General features: G+C 34.9%; 1 protein-coding gene across 1 annotated transcript in view; it reads right to left on the bottom strand.

Moving 5' to 3' along the window:
* Positions 1-983: 983 nt before the first annotated feature.
* Positions 984-22,343, bottom strand: part of LOC145293691 (aminomethyltransferase, mitochondrial-like) — a 60,723-nt gene continuing 39,363 nt past the window's right edge. The window contains exons 5-7 of the mRNA XM_080140101.1: positions 18,501-18,687; positions 6,393-6,509; positions 984-1,509 (exon numbers count right to left, since the gene is read on the bottom strand). Coding sequence (XP_079996227.1) covers positions 1,283-1,509; positions 6,393-6,509; positions 18,501-18,687 — 531 coding nt within the window. The 3' untranslated portion in view covers positions 984-1,282. The remainder of the gene's footprint in view (positions 1,510-6,392; positions 6,510-18,500; positions 18,688-22,343) is intronic.

Genomic DNA, 22,343 nt, shown 5'->3' with positions numbered 1-22,343 from the left:
TTTTTTAAGCTGAGAATTGAATTTTGCTTGCTTTGCTCAGAATTATCTCCCATGGCCGGTGTAAGGTAGAATATTCCCCTGTAAAAAATTCTTTTTTATCTTATAGAAAGAAAGACTATTTTTTAGGATTGGATTTTTTTTCGATTAGATGAATTTCTTTTTAAAACATATCTAGGAACATTGCCAGACAGATAAATTAGCTTTGTTTAAAATTTGCAAAAGATAGACTCAGCCGTTTCAGAACCTATGAGGCTTTCCTCACACAAAGTTACATATTACATATTTAAAAAATCGGCCTCGGCAGAAGCGTCTTAAAATCTCTCTATTTCTTCATTCAACGCACAATTCATTTTTCTTTTAATAATATTTTAAACTCACTCTTTTTTTCCTTGTGTCCATTTGTGAATTATTTTACAGAATTCTACATTTTGGATTACATCGAAATATCTTCCAGTAACGCGATTCCTTTGGATTTTTCCTTGTGGATACGGAACTTTAACCAACTTTTCTTGGATTTTACCGTTATTGGATATTCTACTCTTCACCCGACCATCCATTCACGTGAAATCATTTTTCTTTTCTTTTTTTCCCCCCATTTCCTCTGCTTCACTATTTTTTATCAAGTAAGCTCTATGGGTAACTTGTAGTTTCATTAAATACTTTGCAAACAAAATCCAATTCCGCATTTTGCTAATTTCTACCATCTGATGAGAAGGAAAGTATTTCTTTCGAAACTCTGCGGATTAAGTTAAGGACTATCCACTTAATTTTTGTTTCCTTTTTGAAAATTAATATGTTTTTAACGCTTCTTAAAGTGTTTTAACATATTTTTTAATTATTTGTTATATATATATATATATATATATATATATATATATATATATATACACACACACATATATAAGTACATTGCAATCATTTGATGAGTATTGGGAAAACTCCATATACCTCATTTCACAAGACAAACATAATTGATGACCATAAATGTTATATCAAATTTATTCATAGAATTCCCTACAAAAATATATCCACATCTCAACAACTAAAATAAAAGGGAGCCTTGTTTTTAAAAAAATAATTTACACAAATTCATTGCATAAAATCAAAAAAATAAATCCAAATAAATTCATGTCATGTAATAATATTTTGTGTATAATTTTTTTTGTGTTTTTTTTTTGTTGGTTTACAGTCTTCCTGATAAAATATTTCATTTTTGAAATTCAACAAAGAAAAGTTGAAAGATATCAAATAAAACGTCAAATAAGAAATTCAGAGACAATTACTATTTTTTCTTCACGACAAAATAATTTGTGGCTACAAATGGCATTTTGGTTATTTCACCAGCAATCTTTTTCTTTCGGATATCAAATATAACTTTGCCGCCTATAGAAGAAAATTCTGGCTTTACGTAACCCATAGATATATTCTTTTTAAGAGTGGGAGACGGACAGCCACTGGTAACAATACCGATTTCAGTTTCGCCGCTTTCATTGAATATTTTACAACCGTCTGAAAAAAACAAAAAAAAAAAAAAAAAAAAACAAGAAATCAATCATATTTAATCAATTGAAAATCTATTATTTAAATAACTTAACAGTAAACATTCAAAGTCTGCAAATAAGTCTCCCCCCCCTCTCAGATTAGAGGTCATTTTAAATATTTTCTGCTAAATTTTTATAGTGTTTTGCAAATACAAATTGCTTTATTTGAAAGACTATCATCATCGTTATAGGTTTAACATCCATTTTATATACTGACATTTGTTGGATGGATTTAACTGGAGTGGATAAAAACGAAATATATATATATATATATATATATATATATCTTATTAATTTTTTTTTACCAAAATTTTTTATACATTAAAATTTCGATAATGTCCATATACCAATAAAATCAAAGTTAATATAAATTGACTCAATTAATTAAGCTTCATGATTATCGTTTTTCATAATCAAGCGTGTGTATAATACTTTTGCAAAAAATCAGACGAAATTGCAAGGAACACAAGCAGGAGCGAATTCTTGCGGCTTGAGATTTTGAATATACTTCCTTCCTGGCTTGTCCAATCAAAAGCCAACTCTCAGTCACATGACCGGGATTAGAAAAGATTAAACTGGCGACATCCACTCTCTCTCTCTTTTTGTTCCCGGATCTTGGACTGACAACAGCTCTACATGGAACAGACCTGTCCCCAACTTCTCTCTCACGCGGCCTTTGACTAAGACGTGAATACAAAAAAGCCAACATGGCTATCTTCACACCCAGGACATCATTGTTTCTAATCTTTCGTGACGCACGTTTTTACTACTAACTTAAAGGAGACAAATAATCCATTATGGCTACAGACCATAACTTCAACACATTCACACAAACTCTTTCTCTTTCAACAAGCCTGTCTAATCTTTAATCTACGTCTCCACACAGGAACACTTTCCAAGACTGACCCATTTTCTACACAATCCTTTTCCTTACTAACGAAGATAACCAATTAAGGTGTTTTTAAAATGTTAGAATGACATTTCTTGTCTTCCATCAAGGTAACCCTAACCCTAACTCTTTCAACAAGCCCATCTAATCTTTAATCTACGTCTCCACACGACTGACCTGCTTTCTATACAACCTGTTTCCTTATTCTTATAACAAAGATAATCCAATAAAGCTGTTTTTAAATGTTAGAATGAGATTTCTTTTCTTGTCTCCTTATTCTACAAGTTAATCCTCCTGAGAAGCAGCAAAATCCCACCTCTTCACTGTAGAGATCCCTAGAAGCCAGAAAGCCATTTACTCTAATAATTTCTTCCTTCAAACTGCTAGACTTTGCAATGAGATAAAAGAATCTGAAAAGAATTCTCCTGAAATTATGCAGTCATTTTAATCGGTTAGATGAAAAGATGCGAAACAAGAAGTCCGCAGCCAAGTAGAGGTCACAATGATTACCACTGATGAACGCCATCTTGTTCACAGACGTGAACAAACACCCCAATGACTGAAGTCAAAAAGAATCTACCTCAGCAATGTTGATGCTCGAACAACATTTCAGGAGAAAACCAAATCTATGGATCAACGAGTTAGAAAATGATCCCTTCCTACTGACATCGTAAAGTTTCGTTTCAAGGTTGTCGAAAACTTCAAGTATCTTGGAGGATGGTCAGAGAGCACTGAAAAAGATTTTGAAGTGAGAACAGCACTGGCATGGAGTGCATGTCACAAGTTGAGAAAGATATGATCATTCACTCTCCCAGAAAAGTTGAAAGTAGAAACAGTTCTTCGCTATGGTTCTGCGACATGAACTCTTACAAATGTGCTGAAGAAGAGACTGGATGGCTGTTACACTTGGATGCTCAGGATGGCCCTCAATACATCATGGAAGAGCCATGAAGCAAACCAACAACTTTATGGTGACCTACCACCAGTATCACTGAAAGTACAGCAGAGAAGGATGAGAGTAGCCGGTCATTGCATGAGACACAGTGAGGAGGAAACCAGCAAGCTAGTTCTCTGGATACCAACAGATGGACACTCAAACCGTGGTAGAAGAATGACCTAAATTGAAAACCTGCTACAGGGCACAGGATTGGAAAGTGTTTGGGACCTGCAAACTGTTATGCGAGATCGAGAGAATTGGAAAAGTTGTGTAGATTCGGTGATGAAGCGTCCTGAAATACGACGGAGATGAAATGAGAGATGATCCTACTGACATAAGAATCTCCCCTTCTGAAGCCCTTTTTATGACTTAAGAGCACCCCGAGTTCAGTGGAAAGCACACAACTGCCTGAGAATAGGAATTAGGGCAATTAAAAATTCTTATAGCCGCTTCTACAAAATCAACTCAACAACCATAAAAAAACCGTACGATGTAGCACGGCTTTGTTTGACTTGTCTGTTGTCTACTGCCCAACCAGTGCAGCTGAAGAGATTTTGCACAATCAAAAAAAAAAAAAAAAAAAAAAACGTTGTAAAGGATTGTGTAAAAAAAAACAAACAAAAAAAAAACGTCGTAAAGGATTGTGTAAAAAAAAAACGTCGTAAAGGATTGTGTAAAAAAAAACGTTGTAAAGGATTGTGTAAAAAAAAAAAACGTTGTAAAAGGATTGTGTAAAAAAAAAAACGTTGTAAAGGATTGTGTAAAAAAAAAAAACGTTGTAAAGGATTGTGTAAAAAAAAAAAACGTTGTAAAGGATTGTGTAAAAAAAAAAAACGTTGTAAAAGGATTGTGTAAAAAAAAAAACGTTGTAAAGGATTGTGTAAAAAAAAAAAAACGTTGTAAAGGATTGTGTAAAAAAAAAACGTTGTAAAGGATTGTGTAAAAAAAAAAAACGTTGTAAAAGGATTGTGTAAAAAAAAAAACGTTGTAAAGGATTGTGTAAAAAAAAAAAACGTTGTAAAGGATTGTGTAAAAAAAAAAACGTTGTAAAGGATTGTGTAAAAAAAAAAACGTTGTAAAGGATTGTGTAAAAAAAAAAACGTTGTAAAGGATTGTGTAAAAAAAAAACGTTGTAAAGGATTGTGTAAAAAAAAAAAACGTTGTAAAAGGATTGTGTAAAAAAAAAAACGTTGTAAAGGATTGTGTAAAAAAAAAAAACGTTGTAAAGGATTGTGTAAAAAAAAAAACGTTGTAAAGGATTGTGTAAAAAAAAAAAACGTTGTAAAGGATTGTGTAAAAAAAAAAAACATTGTAAAGGATTGTGTAAAAAAAAAAACGTTGTAAAGGATTGTGTAAAAAAAAAACGTTGTAAAGGATTGTGTAAAAAAAAAACGTTGTAAAGGATTGTGTAAAAAAAAAAACGTTGTAAAGGATTGTGTAAAAAAAAAAACGTTGTAAAGGATTGTGTAAAAAAAAAAAACGTTGTAAAGGATTGTGTAAAAAAAAAACCTTGTAAAGGATTGTGTAAAAAAAAAAACGTTGTAAAGGATTGTGTAAAAAAAAAACGTTGTAAAGGATTGTGTAAAAAAAAACCTTGTAAAGGATTGTGTAAAAAAAAAAAAAAACGTTGTAAAGGATTGTGTAAAAAAAAAACGTTGTAAAGGATTGTGTAAAAAAAAAACCTTGTAAAGGATTGTGTAAAAAAAAAAACGTTGTAAAGGATTGTGTAAAAAAAAAACGTTGTAAAGGATTGTGTAAAAAAAAAACCTTGTAAAGGATTGTGTAAAAAAAAAAAAACGTTGTAAAGGATTGTGTAAAAAAAAAAAAACCTTGTAAAGGATTGTGTAAAAAAAAAAAACGTTGTAAAGGATTGTGTAAAAAAAAACAACGTTGTAAAGGATTGTGTAAAAAAAAAAAGTTTTAAAGGATTGTGTAAAAAAAAAACGTAAAGGATTGTGTAAAAAAAAAAAAAAACGTTGTAAAGGATTGTGTAAAAAAAAAAAAAAACGTTGTAAAGGATTGTGTAAAAAAAAAAAAACATTGTAAAGGATTGTGTAAAAAAAAAAACGTTGTAAAGGATTGTGTAAAAAAAAAAAAGAAAAAATGTATGACCACCACAACCTTTAAAAACATGCAAAAAGTAAAATATAAAAACAAATGGTGAAAAAAACTGGTTTATTTTGTGATAAGACCGACCACATCTCAGAGAACTGGTCTGAATAATAAAACATCAGCAAACGAATATTATTATTTTAGTGACTAACCTGAAGTGGAAAAAAAGGGATTTGACAGTTAGACCAAAAGCAGAGAAAAGTGAAACATGGTTTGATCAACCAATGGTTGACTATCCTAACATCTAACAAACAAGGAAAAAAAATCTACTTTGTGGAGAAGATCCAATGATTGAATGTTGTGCAAATAACAAATTTCACAAAAAACAAGCCGAGCATGCAAACTCCCCATCCACAAGTGAAAAATTTACTTTCACTATGACTAATGTTTGTGCAAAAAATTTTTTTTTTAAATTCAAGGCGTGGTAATTGAGAAAGTGCAAACAAATGAACGGACAAACGATTTTGGTCAATTTTATCCCTAAAATGCTCGCTAGGTGAGCAACAACAGTTATCCTGGAAAATCTGTTCTAGCAAAAATTTACTTTCACCATGACTAATGTTCGTGCAAAATTTAAAAAATATCCAAGTTGTGGTTATTGAAAAAAGTGTGAACAAATGAATAGGAATTAATTACTAGGTCCAATTCCTCCTTTTTCAGTCGACCAACAAAAGTATACAAAAACCTTTAAAAATAGTTAATCAAGGTGTGGCAGTGAGTTACAACAGTTGATTGGTCGGAGCAAATGGGGAAAGAAAGCATGACAGACAACTAAAATGTGAATGTTAGTGTTTAGAGTGTTGTTTTCTGTGATGGTGTTACACATTCACACAGAATGCAACTGATATCTACAGAATGCAAAGTCCAATCCTTCTTTTGTCAGGAGATCAACAAGAGAGAAAAACACACTTACTTCTTGGAGAAGGTCCTGCTGATAGAAATCCAACTCTTATTCTGTTGGGTGGATTTTTCACGTGTTCCAAAACGATTGAAGCGCCAGGAAAATCAGCTTGTTGCCTTCGGCGTTTACCTGCACGGAAGATGTTAAACAAAAGAATTAAAAATAAAATTTTTTTTTTTGAGATGAGGATTGATAATTTGGATGTTTTGGACTACTATTCTCATCTGGATTGTTTATTTCTCTTTCACAATTATTCGGCCACTGTAAACTCTGATCATCTTCAAATGCATTTTTTTTAAACTAGGCAATCTTTATGTGAACTTTGAAAATCCACAAGGAATCTTTGGATGGTTAACAATTAACAATCAGTTCTGAGTGATGGTCTTCTAGAGGTCAAAGTTCAATCCTTAATAACAAGTGAGAAAAATTAACAAAATAATCAACATTTCTATCTGGCCTTTTATTTATTTTTTGTAGTGTAGCAATCTTTAATGGTGTAAAATTGGGTAGAATTTGATTATTTATGAGGATTTGAAGGTAACTATGTTGTATCCAACCGGGAAGAAGAACAGCAGAACAGTGTTCCACAGGCAGGCAGTTATAGGAAAGAAGCTTTGTTCATGAAATCTGCGTTTAGATTTAGGCACAGATAGAGAATGAGGAAAATCATTTATAGTGGTTGTAGCTAGTTGAGTGTTTTTTTGTGAAAGTTTGGCAAGGGGGAATCATAGATTAGAGTTCTGTCGAGCACTTGCCATAAAAATAACGATAGAGCAGAGAGAGTCTCTTCTGTGGGAAAGAGGCTGCAGGGAAAAGAAAAAAGGGCATCACCCACTAGGTTTCGAAGCCGGTTTTGAACTCTATCAAGGTTGGATGAGGCGCACCAAGCAGCTCCTGCCCAGATATGACAACACTATTCCATTTTAGGGCATAATTGGTTCTTAGACAGAACAAGAACGATCTACCTTTGTGGACTAAATAAGTGATTCAGTTCATGGTTTCATATGAGTTTCCAAGTTCAAAAGAAAGATTTCCAACTTCAATAAAAGTGAACCTAAAGCAGATGATTAATCTCTTCCATTCTCTCATATTGACTGAATCGTTGTGATACCACCACCACACCCACCACCAAAAAACAAAGCAAAAAATTAAAGATGAGAATAATAGTCTTAAATAAAACAACTATGATTTAACTTTTGGGATTTTTTTTTTGACATGGGATGGTTTGTTTGTTTGTTTGTTCTGTTTTACGGCATATCAACCACTTTGGGGTCATTTAATGCCGAAAGGTTCGTTATATTGTGTTAAATATTGGTTTGTTCTTAAGGTTTTTTTTGGGGGGGGTCTTTCCTTATATTTTTGAGTATATTTTAGTCTCTTTCAGAAAATTAATAATTTTTTGGGGATCAATCTTGTTTAATATTGTTTTCAGATTTTTTTCTTGGTAATACTTTGTTCGGATTTGTTCAAGGTCAATGCAGTTTGTCAGTATATGGTGTATTGTGTAGGGTTCTTGACACGTTATACAGTTTGGTGTCTCCTCCCCTTTTAGTAGATGTGAGTGAGTGATGTGAGTGTGACCTATTCGCAGTCTGGTCATTACTACCTCTTCCTTTCTTGTTAACTTTTTGGTGTCTCTCGTTCCAATATTTGGTGTTATTTGGAATAATTTGTTTTTGGTGCATGAGCTCCAGTTTTCTTGCCATTTTCTCTTCATATATATGTTTATTTTAGTCTTTAGGTCTGTATAGAGGATTTTTCCACTTATGTGGTTTTGTTGCAGAGTTTCCTTTGCTGCCTTATCTGCTTGTTCATTCATGTAGATGCCGATATGGCTTGGTATCCAGCAAAAGATAATGTTTTTTTCCATGGTTATGGCATCTATTTTGTTTAGCAATTTTGTAATAAGTGGGTTTGTCATTTTTTTTTTCTTTTAGAGATATGAGTATTGAAAGTGAGTCAGTAAATATGATATATTTTTGATGGTCATCATTGGTTATTATATTCAGTGCCAAATCTATGGCTGTTGCTTCTGCGCTGAAAATAGAAGATTCGTTTGGGAGCCTTTTCTTTAGTTTTATTTTTTTGTGGATGGCTGCGCATCCTACTTTATCTCCATCTTTTGATCCGTCAGTGTAAATTTGTGTATATTCTTTGTATGTATTCTGGATGATAAGTAGTTCTTCATGGAAGGTTGATGGGTGGGTTTTCGTTTTGGGATATTTATTTAATTTTAATATTATGTGTGGTTGTTTGATCATCCAGGGTGGAGTTTTTGATTTGTTATATTTATGTATTTTTGTAATGTCCATTTGGGCTTCTGTGAGAAGGTTTTTTATCCAGAGGCTGTAGGGCTTGATGATATTTTCTTTCTTGTTGAAGAGATGTGTGTATTGTGGGTGGAGGGTACATTGGTATGCAGGATTTGTTGGACATGATACCAGCTTTAGGTAATATTGTAGCGCTAACTTCTGTCGTCTCAGAATCAGTGGAGGCTCATGGGCCTCTATATAGAGGCTTTCTACTGGAGAGGTTCTAAATGCTCCCAAGGCTAATCTTAATCCTTGATGATGGATTGTATTTAGTTCTTTTATGTAGGACTTCCTTGCTGCTCCATAGATGAAGCATCCATAGTCCATTTTAGATCTGATTAGAGTTTGGTATAATTTCAATAATGTGACTTTGTCTGCACCCCAATCGGTGTGTGCTAGGACTTTGATCAATTGCATTGTCTTTTGGCATTTTGCTTTTAAATATTTTATATGTGGTATGAAGTTCAATTTTTTATCGAATATAATACCTAAATATTTATGTTGGTCGATGAGTGGGATGTTCTTGTTATCCAGTTTCAGGTTGGGGTCGTGGTGGAATTTTCGTAATTTGCAAAAGTGGATGCATTTAGTTTTTTCCTCTGAGAATGTAAATCCATTTTCTATGGCCCATTTGTTTATTTTATTCAGACAAAGTTGTAGTTTGCGTTCGGCTGTTTGTATGTATTTAGATTGGTAGTATATAAGTAGGTCGTCCCCGTATAGGGCGTTTTCAATTCCTGGGTCTATGGTTTTTATGATATTGTTTATTTTAATGTTGAAGAGGGTGACAGACAGGATACTGCCTTGGGGGACCCCCATTTCTTGATCTTTTTGGACTGAATAAGTGTTGTCCATCCGTACTTGGAAGTTTCTATTTGTTAAGAAATTTCTGATAATTTCTGGCATTCTACCCCTAAGTCCTAGTTCATACAGGTCTTTTTGGATTCCATATTTCCAAGCGGTGTCATACACCTTTTGCATGTCAAAAAAAATTGCTATTAGATGTTCTTTTTTTGCAAATGCTTCTCTTATGCGTGTTTCCAGTTTTATTAAGTGATCGGTGGGGCTTCTATTTTTCCTGAAACCCGACTGGCTTTCTGTAATTAGATTTTTGCTTTCCAAGTACCAATTTAACCTTTCGTTAATCATTCTTTCAAAAGTTTTGCACAAACAACTAGTTAGTGCAATGGGTCGGTAGTTTGTTGGGTTTGTATGATCTTTTTTTGGTTTGGGTATTGGGATTACTGTTGCCTGCTTCCAGTTTTTTGGAATGTTGTTAGTTATCCATATCTCATTGTAAATTTGTAATAAGTAGTCCAGTGATGGTTTTGGTAGTTTTTTGAGGAATTGATAATGGATCTCGTCGGGGCCGACTGCTGTATCAGGAGATTTGTTTATTGCCTCCTCTAGTTCTGCACTGTTGAATAATTGATTGTAGTTTTCTTCATTTTTTGATTTAAAGTTTATTTTTATTTTTTCTTCATTTTTCTTTATAGCTTGGAATTTTTTATTCTGGTTTTTTGATGATGAGTTCATTGAGAATTGTTCTGCTAATTTATTTGCGATATTTTGTTTGTCGGTAATCTTCGTGTTGTCGCATATAAGGTGTTTAATAGGGTTCTTTGTATTTTTTCCTGCTATTTTTCTGACCATCTCCCATACTTTTTTGGGTTTTGTGTTTTGATTAATTTTTGTTACATAGTCTTTCCACGTGTTCCGTTTTGATTCTTTGATAGTTTTCCGTGCTTTGGCTTTGCTGTTTTTATAGGTGTCCAAATTTTCTTTCGTTGGACTGTTTTTGAATTTCCTTAGGTTTGCACGTCTGGCTCTTATAGCTTCTTTGCATTCTTTATTGTACCAGGGTTTGTTATATTTTGTAGTAGTGGAACTTTTTGGTACGTTCTCCTCGGCTATTGTGAGTAGGGTGTTGCTGAAATATGTGATGTGTTCTAAGTTAGGATTCGCTTCAGGTATTAATCTGTGTTGACATGTATTTTGGAAATTTTCCCAATTTGCCTTTTGTAAATTCCAGCGGGGTGTTTTGTCTTCTAGCTTGGGATTCTCGTTTTCTATTATGATTGGGAAGTGGTCACTTCCGCATGTATCCTTATGTGTTCTCCAGCTATAATCCATGTATATAGTTGGGTCACATAGTGTTATATCGATTGCTGATAGTGTTCCCGTTGGTGGGTGCATATATGTATTCTCTTTGTTGTTGAGTAGGCATAGATCATTTTGGTTAATTATTTTTTCTATGGTTTGGCCTCTTTTGTTGTTTTTTTTACTGCCCCACCATATATTGTGACTATTGAAGTCTCCCAAGAGTAGAAAAGGTTTAGGTAGTTGTTTGATTATATTGTTTAATTCTGTTTCGTTTATTGTTTCGTTTGGTGGTATATAGAGTGAACACAGGGTTACTGTTTTGTGTAGTGTTGCAGTTATTGCAACAGCTTGCATATTTGTTTTTAAGTTCACTGTGCTGTGTGGAATGTTTTCGTTTATCAGTATTGATGATCCACCGGTGGCTTTGCATAATAATTTGTTTATGTGGTTGTATATTGAGTAGTGTTTTATGTTGATTTTGTCATTTTCTTTTAAGTGTGTTTCCTGTAGGCAAATTATTGCAGGACATAAGGATTTGATAAGTATTTGTATTTCTTCGATATTAATTTTTAATCCTCTTATGTTCCACTGTAGGATTTTGTTAGTCATGGTTTATATTTTCTTTCTTTTGTTTTGGGTTGTTGGATTCCTCAATCTCCATGACTTCATGGCTTTCGAGGGTTTTTTCTTTTTTTTGTTTGGATCTGGATGTTGATCTGGGTCTTGCTTGGGATGTTGCTGTTTTGGGTTCTTGCTCATTTTTTCCCTCTTGATTGCTTGTGTTTGGTTTCTTTTTTTTTTCCAGGGTGTTTTCGGTTTCCATTTTTCCTAGAATTTGGAATCTATTTTGAATGTCTACTGTTTGGTTTTCTTCTTTTCTGGTTCCTTTGCGGAGGGTACTAGGCGAGTGTTCTTTTGATTTTGGGATGTTTTCGGTTTGTGTGGGTTTTTTGTTAGAGGATTGTGTTTGGTTTTTTGGATCTGGTGAGATTTTACTCTCAATTGTTTCATAGTTATTTCCAAGTACAGCTGGAGTTGACGGCAGTTGCCGTAAGGTGGCCCTCAATGTCTCAACTAGTTCACAAAGTGATTTTATGAGGGTAGAGATTTCCTTTAGTTCAGTGTTTTCTATTGTTTTTAATTGATTTTTGGTTGCACCTGTGTATGATCTAGTTGGTTCTGTTGTGGTGGTCGTTTCAATAATTTTCCTGGCTTCAGGAAAACTTATGTTTTTGGTATATTTGAGTTCATTTATTTTTTTTTCTTTGATCCAGTTTTGGCAGAGCGATGAGTATGCTGGATGGTTCTCTCCACAGTTTGGGCATTTTATATTTCCTTGGCATTCTGTTTCCTGGTGTTCGTTACTGCTACACTTTGGACATACTGCTTTCCTGGTGCAGTATTCTTTGAAGTGGCCAAATTTTTGGCAGTTTAGGCAGCGAAGTGGTCTGGGGATATATGTTTCTACTTTAATGTTAATATATCCAATCTTGAGTTCAGTTGGTGGAGTAGGAGTATTAAAAGTTAATATGTATGTGTTGGTATTAATTGTTTGTCCGTTTCTTTTTATTGTAATTCTTTTAGTATCTATAACTTTTTGATTTTTTAGGTTTGTTTTTATTTCATCTAGAGAGCAGGTGTTTAGTTCTGGACATCTGATGACTCCCTTTGAGGTGTTAAGGGTTTTGTGAGGGTAGGCATTGATGTTTATATCATGGAACTTTGTCCATGTTAAAATTTCTTCGGCACTACTTTTAGTAGTTACTTGTATAAGTAAAGTTCCATTTTTTAATTTTTTTATTTGTTTTGTGTTCAGATTTTTGTTGATAATTCTTTCGATTTTGAATGGGGACATTTTTGTTATTTGTGTGTTATCTTGCGATTCCAAGATTATATATTCCGGAAAGTGTGTGTTTTCATCTTCATCGCTTTCTGGATGGGGCCTTTTAATTTTTTTGGAAGCCATAGAATATTTTTTTGTTTTTTCATCATCCTTGCTCCCCACCCTCCTCGGAGCCCTAAATTGGGAGATGGTTGGGGGGAAACCCATTCGCCCAAGCATCTCAGGGATACAATGATGATATACTCAAACAGTGAGTATAGCTGCTTATGACGATTTTTTTTCATTTCCTTGGACCCAGCAAGGTGCAGAAAGAGGTAGTTGTCAATAGCATCAGTTTTCACCATCTGATTGGCCCTTGCCATCGCCTTCTAATGATAGTATGTGTGTGTGTGTTTTTTTTTTTTATATGAGTATGTGTTTGTGTTTCTCTTTATGGGGGTTTACTATTATTAGGGACTGTCATGACTAGCCGGTTGGTCGGGTCGAGCCTGCCCGACCGCCCGTGTAGCCGAAGTAAGGGCCAAAGTGGAGTGTTGCTAAATCACGGCCATTTGGTTCCAAGGTCGTGAGTTGCTCAGCCACCAGGATCCCGTTCTAAGGCATTACGGGTCGCCACCTACGGCCAACAGGTGGCCCCATTGAGGGACTTTTACTCTCTGCAGGGGGGCAGTCGGTGTATTCTGATACTCCACCAACAGGGTCTGGGAGGGGGGGGGGGAGATAAAAAAGGGGGGGAGGGAGGGGGGCTGTTGTTTTTGTTTTTGGTTTTGCAGAACAAAATTAAGTTTTACAAAAAAAGGTCAGAAAACAAAAAACATCAATGTAGGTGCATTTCGTCTCAGGAAGCCAAAAGACAGCCTGATCTGGTAGCACCAGGACATGGGATGGAGTGGGAGATCATCATTTATAAAGATCCAAAGGCCACTCAAGGGTAAGGGTTAATGAGTGTCAAGTGGTCGATGAAACAAAACCATAATCATCAGTTATGGTGGAAATTAGGTAACATTTGATCATTTAAGAGGATGGCTCAATAAAATCTTGCTTTCATTGGACCTGAAAACAACCAGGTTAAGTCAGTTGGAAAGCAGTCCCATAGTATAGAGTTCCATAGGTGGGTAAATCTTGCTCATTCATGGAATTTGTGTTTAGATTTAGGTACAGATAGCGAGGAAATTGTTGACAGTTGTTGTGAATGTGGAGGGGAAGCTCAGTCGAGCATCTGCTATGAAAATAATGAGAAAACAGAATGTCTCTTCTTTGGGAAAGAGATTGCAAGGAGGAGAAAAGGATATCGCCAACTAGGCTTCGAATCCAGTTTTAAACCCTATCAAGGCAGGAGAGGGTGCTCTGAGAAACAATGTGGAACAATACTTCATCTTAGGACGTATTTGTCTCTTCTACAAGCGAAGAACTACATTTGACGTTCAGTGTTTGAAATGCAAAAGAAAATACGATCTGAAATATCAAAATTGCAATTTGGATTTGTCGTAGACAAGGGAACAACAAATGGCATATTCACAATGATGATTGATGATGCTGACAGAATGATGTATAGAGATGCAGAAAGATGAATATAGAGATGCAGAAAGACCTGTGTTTTATCGATTTCTCAAAAGCCTTTGATAAAGTAAGACATGAAGACCAATTCAAAATGCTAAATAAACTAGACATTGATGAGAAAGACCTTAGAATTCTGAGCAACCTTTATTGGAAACAAAAGGCAACAATTAGAATAGACGGAGAACAAAGTGAGGAAACATTAATAAGAAGAGGAGTCCGCCAAATCCATACGTCCTTTTTCCTTTTTCGTACAAAAAAGACGTTGTGACTACCAGATGCTTAACTCTTTAATCTATGGTCCCTCACCTCCCGTAGAATATTCATGGAAAACGTCTTTCTACAACCACTCTCAATAGTTTCCCTTGTTCTCTCTGTATCAAAAACTAAACGAAAATTCCATGTGCAAAATTTTTTTTTTTTTTTTTTTTTTTCACATAGGAGTCACCATTTATCAAGACCCGGAGGCCACTCGAGGATAAGGGTTATAGAGCGTACAGTAGTCGATGGGATAATATTGTAATCATTAGTAATGGAAATTTGGTAAATTGGATTACTTTTCCTAGAGTTGTCCGTTTATGGAACACAATACCACAGGGATGTTTCCCAGCTGAATATAACCAAATATCCAATTTCCAGCCAATGTCTAACATTACTGATCACCACAGTGTTCATTCATTAATCATTAAACTTGAGTTGCCTCCGGGCTTTGATAAGCAATTTCCTAGTAAAAACAAAAACAAAAAAAATTCACATGAGTATCAATACAGAACGCATAAGATAGTGTCTCCAGAACCATGACGAAGAGAAGTGGGCAAAATTCTGAGCCCTAATGAACACCAACACCTGCATTGGCCATTCTTTTTTTTTTTTTTTTTTTTATACAGTGATCACCACTTATCAAGGCCCGGAAGCCACTCAGGGATAAGGGTTATTGCAAGTACATTACGTTAGTGTGGAGATTTGATGAAGTGTTTACTTAAGGGGGCGGTTCATTAGGAATTTGTTAACGTTGGACTTGAACACATCCAAGTTGTAGTCCGGTGGGAAGCAGGCAGACAGAACAGAGTTCCACAGGTGTGCAGTTCTAAGAAAGAAGCTTTGTTCATGGAATCCACATTTTGATTTAGGTACAGATATAGAGTGGGGGAAAGTTTTCACAGTGGATTCAACTTCAAATGTTTGTGTACATGTCCTGGACAGCACTGACCGCACAGTCTTCCAAACCAAGATTTCTCATTTTTTATTCATTTTTTTATTTTATTCGTGTTCACCCCTAACGAGGCGTATCGACAATTGGATGTAAAGGGTTATTATTTGGAACCATGCCTATGAAAGATTAACAAGACATTCGTTTATGTGACACTTAAACTTCTGCATATCAGTACAGTCAGAGAAGCAGGTAGCAGGAAGGGAATTCCAAAGTCTAGCTGTTCAAGGGAAGAAACTATTAGAGTAGCTTTCTGGTATTCAAGAACCTCAACAAGGAAGGGGTGTATTTTTTTATGTTAAGTGGCTTTGTCGGGGATATGTACGTTGAGGGGGTACAAGTGAAACGAGTTCATCAGAACACATTCCATTAAAATATTTGTAAAACAGGCAAAGTGATGCAACACTGTGGCGATGGGACAGGGGTTGGAGCTTAGTTGACAAAGTGGAATTTATTAGATTGAAAACTTTTTTTGACCCTATCCAAGAGGGAGAGACTAGCGGTAGATGCATCATCCCAGATGCAGCAACAATACTCCATGCATGGGTGAATGGTGGTCGTGGAGGTACAGGATACTCTCAGGTGTGAGTAGTCTTCCAACACGATATTGGGGACCCACCTTCTTTGCAGCAGCCTTTGCAATGTTCTCAATATATTTGTTCCAGTTCATATTGCCTGTGAATATTAATATATATGGATATAGGAGAATGTCAACACTTCCCTGCAAGAACTGCAAAAACCCAACATCGTTATCATCCCTGATGGGGGGGGGGATATACATGTAATGGGTGATCGTTTGTGTTCGGTCTGATCATTTTGTTTTATCGCATATCAACCCTTTTCAGGTTATTTAATGCTGAATCCAATATGAAAAAGTTTTGTCTTCAATCATTTATTCATAGCGTTTAGATGTTTCTTTGCAGGTGAAAATTGTTTTTTCGGTTTTGGCTTTCGAAACATGATTGAGTTTTCCAAAGGGGAAAAGATTAAAAAAAAAAATCAATAACAACAATGTTTGGTTCACTTTAGGTTGGGAAGTCATTATCTTTAGACAGCCTGATCTGGTAGCACCAGGTGGACCACTTGTGAATTTGATATTCACATGAAACTTCCTCCTTTGGAGGAAACTAGTTCAACCCACCTCGGGTGAATGCTGCTTCGGCACGTTACATGCTCAAATGCCTTTTTCATGATGAACAGCAAGTACAGAGCACCTCCTTTAAACAATATACAAAACGTGCTTTCACTTTTTTCGTATGAGCACTTTTATTGATAGCCTTCAAAGTAATCTCCTCCGGCTGCAATGCACTTGTACTGTTCCAACAACTTCTGGAAGGCTCCATATAAGTCCTCGTGTGTGAGCATGTCAATGACCCTCGTCACAGTCTCTTTAATCTCTTCCATTCTCTCATAACGACGACCTCTAAGGTTTCCCTTGAGCTTAGGTAATAACCAAAAGTCATAAGGAGCAAGGTCTGGATAATAGGGAGGGTGAGAAACTGTCTTGATGCCCATCTTGATCAAATAGTCTGTGACAAGGATGGAGTTGGGGACTGATGCATTGTCCTGCTGGAAATGCCACCGACAGAATCTCTTCCTGAACTCCCTTAAAACCTCAACATAATATTCCTTGTGGACTGTCTGTCCAGTGGGAACTCAGCACAAGTAGATCATGTCCATGCTATCAAAAAACGGATCATCATAAGTTTCTGAGTGGATTTGCTCTGTCTGGCATTCTTGGGTCTAGGAGAAACAACATACTTCCACTGGGAACTCTTTGTCTCTGGGTCATAACAGTAGATCCAGCTTTTATCCCAAATCACCAGAGCATCAAGAACTGTGGGATCGGAATTGATCAGCTCGATCATTTCCTTGCTGTCATGACGTCTTTCTTTCTGATCTTATTTCCCTTGGGGGAAACTTCAAGCAAATCTTCTGCATCTTCAGTTCCTAGCGCATAATTTTGTGCACAGGCACAGTTCCCACACTGATATCAAACTGTGCATTTATAAAAACAGAATTTTATTGCATATCATTCTTCTAAAGTATACTCACGTTCAGATCATTTTTGAACCTGAAATCATAAAACTTGGTCAGTCATCTCATAAGATGTATAGCAATAACATACTGAATTTTCAAGAGTCTACGACAATTTTTAAATGTCTGTGCAAAAAAATGTCTGGAAACGTATTAAAAGGCACCTCATATATTTTATAACGCCATGCAATAAAAATGGTATACGAGGTGCATCTGCCCAACACAAAATAAAATTGCATTTCATCGATGTTCGACATACGATGAATGTGAGAGTTTAAAATATGCTCAAGCATCTTCGTTACCTGATCAATACGTTTAAGACGCCGATAGTTGCTGTGATTCAAGACACCCCCCCCCATCTGGTATTTTGGTGGTTAGTTCCCAGACTTTGGAATTCCACCATTACAAAAGGTAAGACAATTCGCTCCTCGCCAGCAGCTTTGAGCATCTCAATAACAATGCGATAAGGAAAAAAGTAGACATTTTTCTTCATTTAGATCAACTTTTTGGGAAAAAAAATTAATGATCGACCATGACAAAAAAAAAAAATGAATTACATTGAGACCAAATGAAAGCAATGGGAAAATAAAAATATTTTTTTTTATTCTTTATTGATAGTTGTTTCAAAAACAACACTGAAACGAGGTCAAACAGTCAACACCGTCCTTTTTCTTTCTTACCTTCTGTTTTCTTTGTATTATATTGAACCAGTTGCTAATAAAGAAGATGGTAGAAAGAAGTGCAGAAAAAGATATTACATTTTTATCTAACTCTTCCATTTTGTTATCAATGTTCCGTGGAAACATCGAATAGCCCTGCTAGTGAAATACGTCAAACATTACAATTTGTGATTAAAATTAAAATCAAATATGTTTGACCTTTTTGCCATGAAAATGCCATTTCAAACATAAGCATGACCTTCAGATGAAGTCTGCCAAATTGACCTAACAATAAAACTGACAAAATTTGAATTGACAAAAAAAAGGGGGGAGGGAGGATAGAAAAGATCAAGCAATAAGAAAGAAAACGAGAAAAAGAAAAGAAAAAGAAAGCCTCACCGATGAGCCATCCCAAAGACGCTTCAATAGGTGTGGTCGTCTCATCCATGTCATTGCCATACAAACACAGGCCTGCTTCTAAACGCAGAGTGTCACGTGCACCCAAACCAGCCATTCGAACTTCATCAACTTTTGAACTTAACAATTCATTCAACAATTGCAAAATGTGATCACATGACACAGAAATCTTTAAACATGAAAAAAAGAAAAAAAAAAAAAAAATCATTTGAGTTTTTTTTTTTTGCAAATGACATAAACAACATTGCTTCATATATATATATATTGAAAACTGTACAGAAATTCAGAAAACCATTGGTACCGTCGGTTTCAAACCTAACATAAGGGGACCAGTTAATGGAAAATAATGTTAGGCTCTCATCAGCCCAGCCTATATATATATATATATATATATATATATGGTTCAATTAACTGTCTTTGAAAACATTCTAAAAATTAACAAATATATTTATGTCTATGTTTTTAACTTTATATATTTACACGGTCATTCAAAAGTTACTTTATCGATGGACGGCATATAAAAAGGCAGAAATTTTTCACCAAAGTTGTATTCACAAAATACTGATACTACATTTATTGAACGATCAAATACCAATGAAATGAAAATCATTCAAAATCAGATGCGTTGATTGTTAGAATAGAGGATAAAAGACTCCCTAAACCACTTTTTATGGTGAAATAGATAGAAAAAAAAAAACCCTGCGACTCCTATTGTGGTTGAACCTGCGAATTATATTGTGGTCTAATCTACGAATCCTATTGTGGTCTAACGTGCAAATCATATTTGTGGTTGAACCTGCGAATTATATTGTGGTCTAATCTACGAATCCTATTGTGGTCTAACCTGCAAATCATATTTGTGGTTGAACCTGCGAATTATATTGTGGTCTAATCTACGAATCCTATTGTGGTCTAACCTGCAAATAATATTTGTGGTTGAACCTGCGAATTAAATTGTGGTCTAATCTACGAATCCTATTTGTGGTCTAACCTGCAAATCATATTTGTGGTTGAACCTGCGAATTATATTGTGGTCTAATCTACGAATCCTATTGTGGTCTAACCTGCAAATCATATTTGTGGTTGAACCTGCGAATTATATTGTGGTCTAATCTACGAATCCTATTGTGGTCTAACCTGCAAATCATATTTGTGGTTGAACCTGCGAATTATATTGTGGTCTAATCTACGAATCCTATTGTGGTCTAACCTGCAAATCATATTTGTGGTTGAACCTGCGAATTATATTGTGATCTAATCTACGAATCCTATTGTGGTCTAACCTGCAAATCATATTTGTGGTTGAACCTGCGAATTATATTGTGGTCTAACCTACGAATCCTATTTGTGGTCTAACGTGTAAATCATATTTGTGGTTGAACCTGCAAATTATATTGTGGTCTAACCTACGAATCCTATTTGTGGTCTAACGTGCAAATCATATTTGTGGTTGAACCTGCAAATTATATTGTGGTCTAACCTACGAATCCTATTGTGGTCTAACCTGCAAATCATATTTGTGGTTGAACCTGCGAATTATATTGTGGTCTAACCTACGAATCCTATTGTGGTCTAACCTGCAAATCATATTTGTGGTTGAACCTGCGAATTATATTGTGGTCTAACCTACGAATCCTATTGTGGTCTAACCTGCAAATCATATTTGTGGTTGAACCTGCGAATTATATTGTGGTCTAACCTACGAATCCTATTGTGGTCTAACCTGCAAATCATATTTGTGGTTGAACCTGCGAATTATATTGTGGTCTAACCTACGAATCCTATTGTGGTCTAACCTGCAAATCATATTTGTGGTTGAACCTGCGAATTATATTGTGGTCTAACCTACGAATCCTATTGTGGTCTAACCTGCAAATCATATTTGTGGTTGAACCTGCGAATTATATTGTGGTCTAACCTACGAATCCTATTGTGGTCTAACCTGCAAATCATATTTGTGGTTGAACCTGCGAATTATATTGTGGTCTAACCTACGAATCCTATTGTGGTCTAACCTGCAAATCATATTTGTGGTTGAACCTGCGAATTATATTGTGGTCTAACCTACGAATCCTATTGTGGTCTAACCTGCAAATCATATTTGTGGTTGAACCTGCGAATTATATTGTGGTCTAATCTACGAATCCTATTTGTGGTCTAACGTGTAAATCATATTTGTGGTTGAACCTGCAAATTATATTGTGGTCTAACCTACGAATCCTATTTGTGGTCTAACGTGCAAATCATATTTGTGGTTGAACCTGCAAATTATATTGTGGTCTAACCTACGAATCCTATTGTGGTCTAACCTGCAAATCATATTTGTGGTTGAACCTGCGAATTATATTGTGGTCTAACCTACGAATCCTATTTGTGGTCTAACGTGTAAATCATATTTGTGGTTGAACCTACGAATTATATTGTGGTCTAACCTACGAATCCTATTTGTGGTCTAACGTGCAAATCATATTTGTGGTTGAACCTGCGAATTATATTGTGGTCTAACCTACGAATCCTATTTGTGGTCTAACGTGCAAATCATATTTGTGGTTGAACCTGCAAATTATATTGTGGTCTAACCTACGAATCATATTTGTGGTTGAAAATGCAAATCGTATTGATGGTCTAATCCATTAAAATACTTGTAAAACAGGCATAGAGATGCAACATTGCAACAATGGCTTAGTTGACAAAGTGGGGCCTATTAAATGAAGACTATTTTGGACCCAATCCTCTTTGCCTGGTATACAAAAGAAATTAGGATGGAATTTAATGTTAATCATGTGCACCTGCTATATATATTATGAGGTTAAAATTTTAATGTCATTTTTTTGTGGGATAAATTTCTCTAGCTTTATAAGCTTAGAGATATATTTTATTCATTAATGTTGTAAGCAAAGGGGAGTAACTCTTTCGATTCAAAAAGGCCGGTAAACAGTTACAGAAGAACATCAGAAAAAATTCTATATGGAGTAAAAATGTTTTCTTTTGTTGTACATTACTAACCACCAAGCCGCCCGGCATTACCCGCCTTTAAAACACGCTTAAATATATTTTAATTCCTGCAGATTTCATATTTATTATTATATTGTACCCAATGCTCTCTTTATTATTATATTGTACCCAATATATAGTTGTGATTTTAAAAGTTAAAAAAAAAAAAATTATGACTTGGGTGCTATCAGCTAAAATCAAAACTCAAACATAGCTAGCTAGCATTATTTATTACTGTCTAAGCTAAGTCCATACACATAGAAAAAAATTGAAAAAATGTTGTTAAAGATATAAATGTATATTTGTGCATGTGTAGAAGATACTCATCTAGTCAACTTACGTTTACCAAGTTTCAATATTTTAAACTTGACTTCTTAGCAGCTATTTTTACCAGCTAAAATCAATTTAAATTTGTTCCATCAGTTCAAATCCTTTATATATCAAGTTTCAAGTCTGTAGACTAAAACTTGATAGGAGTTTGGTAGAGACCATTCCTCAGAGAGACAAGCAAGGGCACTTATATAGATTGAGAAATCATTTCCTTTTAAAATCTATTTAGTATTATGCATGTAAAATTGAGAAAATCATGCTTGAAATGTATCAACATTATATGATATGCCAAAGCAAACCAAAATGGTGATTAAATTTTACCTGATACCGTGTTTATCTAAAAACAAAGCATGCTTTTCTCAATTTTATATGCATGATACTAAATGGATTTTAAAAGGAAATGCTTCCTCATTTAGTAAAATATAGAAAAAAACTTTTTTCTTTCAATCTTCTGACCACGACCTTTAACATTTATTGAAAGGCCATAAAAATAAGGACAGA

This window comes from Euprymna scolopes, chromosome 15 (genome assembly GCF_053919585.1).
Source record: "Euprymna scolopes isolate OS-2025 chromosome 15, ASM5391958v1, whole genome shotgun sequence".
In the NCBI taxonomy this organism is placed as follows: domain Eukaryota; kingdom Metazoa; phylum Mollusca; class Cephalopoda; order Sepiida; family Sepiolidae; genus Euprymna; species Euprymna scolopes.
This window is presented reverse-complemented; position numbering and strand designations above follow the sequence as displayed.